Here is a 12,991-nt window from a genome sequence, read left to right as displayed (position 1 = left end):
TAGCTACCAACCATATTATTTGAAAGCTTATGAAAGTGATATCACAAATCACCATTTAATGCTATCATTATTTGAGATACAATGCAGTGATATTAATTCCTGCTTGGTTTAGTCTATATTGTGGCTATTAGGGCATTCAGAATACATCAGACAGCATATCAGAGATTATGACTATTTTCAATGTGCTCGCTCATCAGATAAAATGCTTTAAATCACCTCAGAAACTTGGATAAAATTTTAATAAAGATAAGGGACATCATCAAAAATAACATATTTTATGTTAGGAGTTACACACACATATACAAAAATGATGTTTAAAATATTATGTTATTTATGAGGTTTAGAGAAGCTATAATTTAGGGCAATGTTCTTATTCCATGTGACCCACTCATTTAAATTTTCATAGGAAATATTATTACTGAGTATTTAATCATTGCTGCAATGTACAATGTGTCCATAAGGCCAAAAAGAGCATTCATATAGGTAAATAAAGATAGAAATATAGATGGAAAAATTATAAAAGAAGCATTGAATGATTTCTACTGCACTACATCTAGAGTTAAAATCTGTGATTTATAATGAAATAAATCCATGATCTTCTGAGAAAAGAGGCTTAAATGCAACAACATCCTCTTGGCATATTATATTTATAGTCTATTAGTTCCTCCATAACTTACTAAATAAGAATGACTTACTAGTGATGACATGTCTAGGCATCTCACCATAGACAGCAGGTATATCAGTCAGAGTTTTCAGAGAGAGAGATTGACTATAGGGAATCAGCTAATTTCATTATGAGGCCAAGAAGTCCCAAGACTTTCAGTCAGCAGGCTGGAGACCTAGGATAGCCAACATGCAGTGCTGGTCCAAGTTTGAAGCCCTGAGACCAATGGTGAGGAGAGTCAGTGGCGTAAGTTCTAACCTAAAAGCCATCAGACCTGAGACTCAAGAACTGAAATTTCATTTTGAGACCCAAGGTCAGAACAGACTGATATCCCAGGTCAAAGCAGTCAAGCAGAAGAAGTTTCTTCTTGCTCAGCCCTTTTGGTCTATTCAGATGTTCACCTGATTGGATGAGACCCACTCACCCACTTTAAGAAGCCCAATCTGCTTCATTCAGTCTAAAGATTCAAATGTTAATCTCATCCAGAAACACCCTCACAGAAACACCCAGAATAACAACTGGCCAAATGCCTGGGCAGTTCATACCGGCCCACTCAAGTTCATGCATAAAATTAACCATCATACCGGGTAACACATTGAGAAATGCCTAGTCTCTGCTTCAGGGAAAAAAAGCTCTAGGAAGTCTGAAAGCACAAGAGGTTCTCAGAGGCAAACTAAGGAAAAATGAGAAAGGAAATAATGAAAAGCTTATTTTTCAACAAACTCATTCAGCAAATCTTTACAAGGACCCACATAATTCTCCCAATCATTCAACAAATATATATTGACTGCCTTGTATGGAATAGGCACAGGTCTATTTACTGGGTCTTTTAGGTAGCATCCTAAATAAATAGGATATGGCCCCTTCCCCAAGGAGCTCATGGTTCAGATAGACAAATAGGATAAGTAAACTGAATTTGCAACTGAACATTAAAGTTAAGATTCAAGTATTAAGTACTGGAGGCTGAAGGAATCCAGTGGTAATTTAATCCAGAAGGGACTGGGGATGGTTTTACCATGTGGACTTTGGAACTTTACTTGAATATCCCTAAGTGAGTAAAAGGTAAAAGGCTTCACAACAAATATAAAGAATAAGTCTTAGATTTTGCAAGATCTTCTAAATTCTATGATTTAACATTCCATTTTGTGAACATATTTTAGTGACTACATAACTTTAATCCTCTTTGTCTATTGTCATTTAGAGTTTCTTTCCCCAAACAACTACTAAACAACAAAATTTGAAAAGGACCTTGAGCTGGCAAGTATACTTTGTCAAATAGGACACAAGGCCTATGCAACCTGCTTCTTTGGGACATTCAGGACCTCTTTCATTCATTAGCTCATTTTTCATTTTCTCTTTCTGGGTCAGATTTAATCTAGGGTTTTTTGTGGGGTTTTTTTTTTTTTTGGTGTGAATTATATAAACTTCTTGATTGTGTCTTTTATGGCATTAAAACACTTTAACAATATGTTTGGCCATTTTAAAGTACTCCTCATGTGCTCTTGAGTGAATTTCAAAGTGCTTGATTGAAGAACACTGTTCAGTTGACTATTAACAGTCTCCAAATTTTTCACCAGTCAGCAAAGTAGCCTTAATGAAACAGGAGACAAAAATATTTACTGCATATTTACCACATTTGAGGCATTGTGCTAAATGTTTTCATATGTGATATATCAGTTAAACCTTAAGGCAGTCCTGTAAGCAAGGTGTTATTTTTTCCTGCTTTTTACAGATAAAACTTGTCAATTTCTCTTCTCTTGCCTTCATTCTCAGAACTTCTAGCTTGTAGTTGGAGGTCATGGCACATAAACATAACACTGAGTTAGAAATTAGGAGACCCGGCTTCTAGCTGTGGCTCTCTGACACAGTGTGTGAGCTTTAGAACGTCACCTCCTGGATGCGTCAGTAACTTTATGTGGGAAATGAGAACAGGAAAACTATAGGATATGGTATATTAGATCAAACTCCTCTCAAAAAAAAAAAAAAAGCATTTACTATAAGGCTGAATCTTCTTACAGATATGCTTTGCATTTAAACTCAGAGTTATGCCTAAGAGAGAATGTATAAATTAAAATTTTTGCAAATTGACTCCTAACATATAGGTCCTAAGAGGAAGTTGCCACTTAGAAGAACCCTATAGTTAATTCTGGAAATGAGGGTATGCTCTAGACATGAACTATTTGGGCTCAAATTTTGGATCTGTTACTTGAAAGCTATGTGACTTCAGGTAAGTTACTTAAACTCTATATGCCTCAGTCTTCCCATGTCTAACACGGAGACAACTCTTATAACCCATTTCTGAAGATTATAATGAGAATTAAATGAGTTGACCTTTGCAAAGCATACATAATAGGATCTGAAACATCTGCTGAGACAAGGATGAATGCCTTAACTGTGTAAATAGCTGTTAACTTGATGTACCCATTTTGACCACTTGGATTTTTGGCATTTCAGATATTTTTTAACTGGAACACACCAATGTAGTCTTGGGAACTCCCACCCCATTAACTCAAAGTCTGATAGAGTTTCAACTTCATTCAGAGGAAAACAAATTGATTACCTCTTACTTATAAACCCACAAGGTAGAGCTATTTAAAGCTGGGGAATGTTATAACATAAATGTAACTTGCCATCACTAAAATGAATGTAGCAGTATCAATCACTAAGAATGATAAAAGATTTAAAATATATCTCAGTAATTCTTAGTCTAGACTATCCAAAGGAAATAATTTCAAATAAGAAAAAGATTTATTCCTCAAGATATGCTTTTGTGTTGATACTAGAAAATTGGCAGGAGGGGTGCAATTTTATCTTTTGGGCTTCCCAGGTAGCACAGTGGTTAAAGAATCTGCCTGCCAATGCAGGAGGTGCAAGAGACCCGGGTTCGATCCCTGGGTCAAGAAGATCCCCTGGAGTAGGAAATGGCAACTCGCTCCAGTATTCATGCCTAGAAAATTCCATGGACAGAGGAGCCTGACGGGCTCTAGTTAATGGGCTGCAATGAGTTGGACACGCCTGAGTGACTGAGCACACAGCACAATGTTATCTTTGGGCTGAATATTCAAAAATAAGAATGTGAATCTATTAGATAGCTATTACAATTTATAAAATCGCTCAGTTGTATCCAACTCTTTGTGACCCCATGGCCTGTACAGTCCATGGAATTCTCCAGGCCAGAATACTGGAGTGGGTAGCGTTTCCTTTCTCCAGGGGATCCTCCCAACCCAGGGATGGAACCCAGGTCTCCTGCATTGCAGGTGGATTCTTTACCAGCTGAGCCACAAGAGAGACCCATTAAAATATATATACAAATTCTAATATTCATTTAAAACATTCAGAAGTAAACACTATGATTACAACTAAATTTTTTAAATGAAGATATATGTGGACCATCAACAACAAAATAGTACCAGGAAACTAGAAAAATATACATTAAAATATTAGTAGTTTTTATCTCTAGTTCTCTGAGACAAAAGTAATTTCTAAAATTTGTTTTCCTTCTGATTTTATGGTTTTTAAATTGATTTTAATGAACACAAATTATAAAATAAAAACAAAGAATATATCAACATAGACACTGGCAATATTCATATAGAGAAAAACTGGTCTACAAATGACCAATATACATAATGATATAGTGATTAATGCGTCCTCTGGGACCACCACTCTTTGTAACAAACTTTGCTATGTTTAAATAAACAAATGAGCAAACATAACCACTTTACCACCACAGAGACTTGAAAACGAGGTCTGGGAGAGGTTTGGGGAACGCCTGCAGGCTTGCAGGAACTGTCCACCAGAGAAGTGCTGACAGACTGCAACCTTGGAAGCTTGTAAAATCACCCTCTGGACATTGAAAGACCACAGACCAGTTCCCTTTCCTCTTTCCTGATATCTCTCTCCCTTTTCACCATCTTGTTCTTTTCTTCCTTCCTCTCTGTCTCCTACTTTCTCTGTCTGGTAACTATGGAGATTGGGGAAGGGGGCGAAAAAATGGCCCTTGGAAAGGATAGTATCTAGAGAATAGTATCCTACTATCTGGGAGAGTATCGAACCTTTGCAGATGTTTAATCATGCTGGATCATTTTTTTCCTTTCATTTTACTTCTCTAGTAAAAATTTCTTCTTTCTTTCGATTCCTTCCTCTTTTTCTCTATTTTCTTTCATTTAATCCCTCTTTCTAAGTCTTATTCTTCTTTCTTTGGGGAGAGTCACCATTTAGACAAGAAAGAAATTGATTTCTACCAGATGATTCCTTTCCTTTGAGAGGTCAAGCATTTTTTTTGTAATGTCTATGCATTCACTAGGAAAAAAAAAAAGCAGATTGCAGGACTCTATAACTTTTCCAAGAACTTCTCTCTATCATTATCTATCAAACAGGAAATTAAAGGCACTGAATGTGCCTCAGGGTCTTAATGGTTTGATTCTGTTGAGTTGTTATATTAACAGATGACTATTTGTGGGGAAGAGAGAGGTTCCCTAAGGTATGAGGCATATATCAATAAAATCTTACTTTGAGTTTAAAAGAATGCAAGGGACAACTGCAGAGAACATAAGACTTTGCAAAGCACTTTTATTAAGAAATAATAAATACTAGGGAAATATTAGGGAGTATTAGGGTATTAGGAAATATTAGTAAAAATGACATCTCATCTTTTTATGTCTTGCCTGGGAAATGGCGAGAAAAAGGAAAAGAAGGAAGGGGGGCACATGGGGAAGGAAAGAGAAACAATGTATAGTCTGCTGCAAAATGACATTCAAAACTTCCATCTTTGCAGGTGAAGAAAACAGTTACACAAAGATAAAGCTAATGCTCATTTTCAGATAATGACACAGGAACTATGATGAGCAGAGAAAAGCCTTTCAGAAGCCCTCCTTTTCCATGCAAAGCCCATTCTCATAAGCAGCATTATACTTATATAAGTATATATATACTTATATATACTTATATACTTATACTTATATATACTTATAAAAAATATTATTATTTGGGGTTATATCATATGGACTGAGGCAAAAAGAGAACTGACGCAATATGAAAACTTTTTTGAACAACTGTTTACCTTGCTGTTGTTTTTCAGCCATTCTGTTGTGTCAGACTCTGTGATCCCATGGACCGCAGCACACCAGGCTTCCGTGACCTTCACCATCTCCTGGAGTTTGCTCAAACTCATGCCCATTAATTTATCTTATGAGACCTTAAGGTCAGGTGGGACTGTGGTTTCTGTATTTTAGAGAAGGAAGTAGAATCCCTTTTCTCTCAATAGATGTGTAATTTCTGGAGAAAAGGAATGGCATCATACTTATACTTGTGTCTCCAATGTCCATCACAGAGACTGGGATAGAGCCTAGCCCAGAAAGACACTTCACATTTACATTCATAAGTAATACAGTCAGTTAGCTAAACTGAATGGTGACCAGGATGAGGCAAGGATAGGGCTCTGGAGATTGCTAAGTGAGAAAATATTATTATTTGGGGTTTCTGCCTTGAAAGCTCAAATAACTCAGCACCCTTCAAGCCATTACTTCATTTGGGAAAATGAGAATAGTTTAAGTATTTTTGAAACAGTCTGGCTTAAATACAAACAAGGTTTTAGACTTTGTCATACTAACTGTTTTTCAGGAAACAAAATAAATATCCATCCTAATAAGTTTATTTTCAAACTTCCCAGATAATATTGGAATGAATGCACTTTCAGAGCCTCCAAACTGACATACCTCCATGAGCTTTTTATTTTTTTCAACAACTATTTAAATCCCACTTTCATTGATAAAGATTCAACTAAAATCCTCATTTTATATGTTTCCTTAAATCATTATTATAGTCAGTAGAGTTTGACTTTGAGATCATGGGGACAAAGCTGTTTATTGTCACATCTCCAGTGTCCAGTATCTTATTGGTTGCTTGATAAGTATTTGTTGGTTGAATGGGACAATGGTTTCAGTTTTTCATTCATTTTTATAAACGCTTTTTGTTTTATGATGCTTTACCAATATATAAACTGCTCCTACATTTTATATAAACACTTAGCAAAGAGGAAATAACTTTAGAGAAGTAATAACTGATCTCATAGCAAAATGAACAGTTTATCGAAAGAACTACCCCAAGAGTAAAAGAGGTAAAGAGGTTCTTATAATTGATGAACCTACTTCCCACCGTGAAGTTATGAAAATAACCAAGGCCATATAAAAGTATCAATCATTTGATGAATGCATATTTACTAAACACTGCATGTGTCTCATTTAAAATGCATTCTCTCAATGAGATAGAAATATACAATGTGGTAGTTATTACTGTGGCCATTTTATCTGTGAAAAAAAGATTTAGAAAAATCATGTATTTATAAATGATACATCTAGTTTTGAAATCCAGCCTATACAATACGCCACTTTCCCACATTTTGTTCTGTTGTCATGTGTCAAAGAGTGTTGAAGAACTTCACTGGAGAAAGGCTAGAATAGAAAGCTCCATTATTTCCATATCTAAGATTCCAAGGTGGGGACCTTATATCAGCCAGCAAATAATTAACCAACTATTAAATAAGATTATAATATAATCATCAATCCCATTATACAAGGCTTTTAAGAATTATCTTATTCAAACATACTCAGCAAAATAAAATGGAATAGACCCTCTAAAAGTATTAATTTATTTTCAAAGAGGTTTGATTTATTTTCCAAAGAACATTATCTGCCAACCCACATGACTTAGGTATTTCACTCTATTGACACGGTTCTCTCAGAAACTGACTTTGTTAAACTGAAACACCAAATGGAATAGAACTTAAAGGAAGTTAAACTAATGTAATTCTCCAGCATTAAAGAAAAAGTGCTTGTAATTATACCAATTCCCTGCAATATGATCTGAAAATCAGGGAAAACTTAACAACATAAAAGAGACTTCTTTTGAATGTCCTGGGTTGAATGCATATTCAACAACATTCTGCACACCAATAGCTTATCTTATTTGATTATTAGCTTGTATTTAATTTCCCCTGGCAAATAATTCACCTTTGTAAATAATCATTTTGCACTGCAAAGCAATTCTCATACATTTATTGGAATGGATTTTAAACAGTAGCCATCGCTAAGAGGCTACTGGAAATATAATTAGAAGAGTGAGTAGCTACATGCGTGGGGGAAGGGTCACAAGTTGTGTGAGGAAAGGAGCTAAAAAGTTAGTTACTGGTGCTGTTCAATTACATACATCTTCCGGACAGCCATGCAAACCTTCCACAACTCTCAGGCCTTTTCGGGGGTTTTAAAAGGAGCATGAGGCTACTGTTTAGTATGATCAATATTTCTGGAACTAACTCTAAGGTAGAGCCTATCAGATTAAGTAAAAAAATAAAAATAAAACATATATCTCTGACAGTAACTTTACCATTAAATGATTAAATGAAAAACATCATAGGAGAATGTTAAAGCTGTGGAGGATTATCTCGTCCATATCTTTCATTTTATAGAAGAAAACCTCGGGTCAGAGAACGGAGATTCTCTAGCACAGCCAGTATAAGACTTATGATTTTGACTCCCAATTTTCCCATTAAACCTACGCCTCCTCAGAGCATCATCCATGAAGTTGACTGTGCATGTTTCAGTAACCTTACTGCCTAAGGTGCTTGTCAGCATCTGGAGCAGTCACTCGTGTTATCCTTCAGAACAGAAGAGATCGTGTGATTTCTAATCACTTACGAAAGTGAATTTTCAGTTATTTCACGTGCTGTTCTCTCTCCATCTCTTCCCCTCTCTCCTTAGAGAATCACCATAGTAGCCACAAGAGTGGTTTTACACAAACAGGCAAGACACCCCCCCCACCACAGTTTTTCACAATGAAAAAAAAAAAAAAGTGAAGGCATGTACCTAAGAGTAAGGGGACATGAACTCATACATTAGGGGGCTAAGACTGCTCAAATTCCTAGCCCTGTAAGTCTTTCTCAGGGAGTGCCAGCTCCCAGAGTCCACCAAAAAAAGTTTCAGACGCTGAGCAAAGAATGGTAACCTGCTTCGAAAACCTTCAAACCTCATTTCCTTGGGAACACCATTCACCTTTACAAGAAATCTGGGGTGGGACAGTTATTCACGAGAAACTCACTGAATAACCACGCCACCTCTGGATAACATTTCTGAGTGTTGATTTCAAGTGGATTGTATAAGCTCAGAGAAAAATACACAACTAGGGGCAACATGAGCTTGGCTCCAGATTTTTCTGTTTAAAATAAAAATAGGCTCCTCAGCTTGCAAAGTGCCAGACTGCAAACTGATACGTTTTGTGTCATCTCAAGTCCATCCACCACTCCAGCAAACCCTGACAGTGGGTCCTGCGGGTCCGGGTGAGTTTGGAAGGAGTGACAAGTTCAGGAGCTGGCAGCTCGGCTGTCACAAGCCCAGTCGTCAGCTAAGTATAGAAAGAGATCCCAAGCCGAGAGTCACCTAATGCGTCCCCTTTCCGAGGATTTATCTGCTCTTGGAGCCTCTGTGCATTAGCGATCAGGGTCCCGTCATGAGTCATGACCGAGTTATCAAACCCAGCCACAGACGCCGGGACATCACTGAGGTCCCCGGGCCCCCAAACCCAGCCGGCTCCCAGAGAGAGCAGAACAAGTCTGAGCTCTGTCACTCTCCCAACAGGCAGACACATAAACAAACAATAAAAGGAATTGTTTGTTCCCCTCCAGGGAGGCAGCATGCATTAAAAAAAGACATGAACCTCATCCTACCTTGCATCCAAACATCAACGACAAAGTGTTGTTGGTGCAAGCAACTTTGCAGTGGCAAATCATTGGTGTAAAACAGTCAGGGTCCTTAACAACAGGGGACATTCCTTTCGAGCTGCGGCAGTGGCAGCTCGCTGGGGGACCCGACCACGGTGCTCACCCGGCACATGGAGCGACAGCCTAGAGGCGGCGGCCACTTCGATCGCTGCCCCCTGCGCCCCGCGCGGCCATCCCAGCGCCGGGGTAGAAGCCACGCCGCGGGCAAGTACCAAGCGTCTCGGGGTCTCCCTTCCCTGGGGAACGAGGCGTGGGGGGAGGGACAGAACCAAGAAGGGCTTTCCACCCACCCCCCTCCTTTTGGTGAATTTGGGGGAGGGAGGTAAATTAAAAAAAAAAAAAATTTCAAAAAATAAAAATAAAAAGGAAGCCGGGCGCTTAGAGGAGGGTTCGAAGGAGGTGGGGCAGTATTACCATGTAAAAGAATGTACCCGCCTACTCGCCCCAGTCACACAAGATTGTCATGCGAGCTGAAGGGGGCTGAAATTATTCTCCCTGAAGGGGAAAAAAAAAAAAAAAAAATACTGCAGCTCCCGGTTTGGTAAAAAGCCAATGGCTTGCTGCAATCCAGAGTCACCGTGGGGAGCGCTGGCCGGACGAGTGGGATGGGAGGGGGTGCGCGCGCGGCTCGCCAGCCTCGCCCAGCCAGCCCGCGCGCCCCGGGCCCCCCCGAGGAGTCCCGGGGTTCCAGTGGGGGTGCTCCGGGCGCTGCTGGGACCCGGAGATCTCACTGGGCTCCGCTTGCCTCTGCTGCCCTCGGAGAGGCGACCTCCGAGGCCGAGCTGCCCAGGTGAGGGGAGAGGCCCGCCTGGAGCCCTGCAGAGGGCATCCTCCCCTCCCTCTGACTTCAGCTGGCCTGAGTTGAGGCCGGTACCAGCACCTGGGCCAGAAGTGGGCTGAAAACGGCTTCCCGAGGGCCCTACACCTCCTTGACTTCAGTGTCAGCGAGTCTACTCACACCCTGGGTGGTAGATTTGGCCTCAGCCAGGGCTTTATCTGATACAACATTTTTTTTTTTAATTCAAAACGGAAGAGTCCGCCCCCTCCCTACCTTGACGTCTTAGGGGCTCTAGGAAGCTCCAGAAGTATTACTGTTGTTCCGGAAGTATGAATGACAAGATTGGTGGATGCTGTATTGATTTTTCCTTTTTCTTTTTTTTTTTAAGTGAGGCTGTCAAAATTGCAAAAGATCAAAAAAATAAAAATCAGCATGTGGCTGGCCCAGCTGCAAAATTGCTTGTCAGAGACAAAAAAAAAAAAAAAGAAGAAGAAAGAAAAGAAAATGTGATAGTAGGTTGCAGAATAGGAAATGGGTAGAACTAGCCCTCTCTGGGTGCCACCTGAGTGCTTGGCACTATGCCTCACAGATGGCTGGCGGAAAGAGAGCAAGTCATCAGGATGTGGAATCAAACTCTGGCTCTGGTGCTGAGGATGGCTTTGTGTAAGTCACAGTGTTTGAGCCTCAGTTTGCTTACTGGGCTCATTAACCCCTACCTTGCAGAGTTGTCATGAAGACTAGAGATGGTAAACAACACCTTCCTGTGGTAAGCCTTGGTAGTCCATGGTAGGGGCTCTGTACTTAAACAGCTTGTTGTCATTCAGTTGCTCAGTCGTGTCTGACTCTTTGCAACTCCATGGACTGCAGCACACCAGGCTTCCCTGTCTGTCCTTCACTGTCTCCCAGAGTGTGCTCAAAATCATGTCCATTGAGTCAGTGATGTCATCCAACCATCTCATCCTCTGTTGCCTCTTTCTCCTCTTGCCCTCAATCTTTCCCAGCATCAGGGTCTTTTCTAGTGAGTCAGCTCTTTGCATCAGGTGGCCAAAGTACTGGAGCTTCAGCTTCAGCATCTGTCCTTCCAGTGAATATTCAACTTACATAGCTTGGCTCTTGTCTTAGCCCGAGAGGTAGATGTTACTGGACACATTTTTTGCAGGGAAAAATAACTGACGATCTGAGGGCTATGTCACTTCCCCAAGTCACACAATCAATAAGCCATGAAGGTGAGATTCAAAGAAAATTGATGGACTATAAGAAAGCATTATCACGGGGGACATCACACATCTCTCCAGAAGCATGCTCTAAATTTTCCAGATTTACTGGAGAACAATCAGGCTTGTCCCATTCACATAAACGTAGTCATTGCAAAAGTCTCTAAGTGGTCCATGAACTCATATCTCACTGGAAACAGAGCAACTTAGTCTTCAATATCTATAACAAGCTCTGCTGGAACCATGCTATCCTGATGTAGTTTTCCCAGAACACCAGACCACTTGTCTTCTAAATTAATAGAAGTTCAAATACCACTATGGCCTTCAACTTACAAAGTTCCAGGAAGAACAAAAGAAACAAAATAACTTGCAAGCTGTCAAGTCAAATGCAGTATCCTATAAAATTTACCTCACCTGCTCACATCCAAAATAGCCCAGCCTCCCTCCTGTCCCAAGTTAATGGAAACTAAATCAAATCACATCTGAATTCTGTGGAGTGGTTTTAAAAATAGAAAGAAAGAAAGAAAACAGAAAAGAATGATAAAATAAAAAAATGCATTCTCAGGCTCACCCCCTACATTCTCATTCCATAGGCCAAGAAGATATCAAGAAGTCTACATTTTTAATCAGCCCCCTGATGAGAGGAATATGTGTCCTGCCTCCAAAATGAAGACCTCTTGAAGGGAAATCAATATGGAGCAAAGCCTGAGCAAAGATCAGCAGGGAAAGACAGTCGAAGTTGAGGCAAATCTGGTTCTAACTGAAGAGGGCAGCTGTGTCTAAAGTTTTGTGATTATGACACTAAACGCAGGCATCCTTTCCTAGTTGATTTCTCTAATAGGAATTGGGGTTAACTCAATCCAGTGCATATCTAGGGGCCGCCAGGTCTCAGGAGGTGACACATATGTGTGCTCAAACACACCAGGGCACATTGTAGGGGTGGGACTCTGCTCTGGTGCCTTCTGGGTAATCTTAAAGTCACGTTCATAGACTTAGTGTATCCCTCAGCATTTTTTTCCTTTCTGTTAGCATAAAATGTGTGATTGTGTGAGCATTTCCACCTACAGAGCGTCTATAATTATGGCTGTTTTTCCAAAGGAGAATGGATTCTAAAAAAGTTGTACAATATTTCCCTTATTCATTAGCCTATAATTTGGATTTCAAACACCCCAAAAGTATTGTATGCTCTATATTGTGATGTTCCAATAATAACTAACACAGTCTTTCCCTAATGAATTACCCAGGCTAAGGCTGACCTCCTATTCTAGGGCAGCATTACAGGCTGCTAGGCTCAAGTCATTTCCCATTTTACAGCTTGTGCTGGTTTAGGTTAACAAAGACAAATGACAAAATATAAAGGAGAATGTATATTTCATTTCTTGATCTTCTATTGTTTAACTCCAATCAATGAAACTTCATTGATTATACCTCTCTCTCCACACACACACACACGTGTGTGTCTATGTATATCTGTTATCTGTTCATATACATCTGACAAAGTGATTTTCCTTAATTCTTGTCTCTTGATAATAGCTCTGGAGTGAAGTGAAAGTGGGGGAGGA

At 39.6% G+C, this 12,991-nt stretch overlaps 1 protein-coding gene across 16 annotated transcripts in view; it reads right to left on the bottom strand.

The window, feature by feature from the left end:
* Nucleotides 1-12,991, bottom strand: part of DLG2 (discs large MAGUK scaffold protein 2) — a 2,233,668-nt gene that overhangs the window by 1,367,541 nt on the left and 853,136 nt on the right. Inside the window, exon 1 of one of the 16 annotated variants that reach the window (XM_070457192.1) lies at nucleotides 9,384-9,721. The exons of 13 other annotated variants lie outside the window; for them this stretch is intronic. In XM_070457192.1, coding sequence (XP_070313293.1) covers nucleotides 9,384-9,485 — 102 coding nt within the window. In that variant the 5' untranslated portion in view covers nucleotides 9,486-9,721. Of the gene's footprint in view, nucleotides 1-9,383; nucleotides 9,722-12,991 lie in introns of those variants that run through there. 2 more of the 16 variants (XM_070457190.1, XM_070457197.1) reach the window with 2 other exon arrangements.

The sequence above is a fragment of the Odocoileus virginianus genome, chromosome 28 (assembly GCF_023699985.2).
Source record: "Odocoileus virginianus isolate 20LAN1187 ecotype Illinois chromosome 28, Ovbor_1.2, whole genome shotgun sequence".
Lineage (NCBI taxonomy): Eukaryota > Metazoa > Chordata > Mammalia > Artiodactyla > Cervidae > Odocoileus > Odocoileus virginianus.
This window is presented reverse-complemented; position numbering and strand designations above follow the sequence as displayed.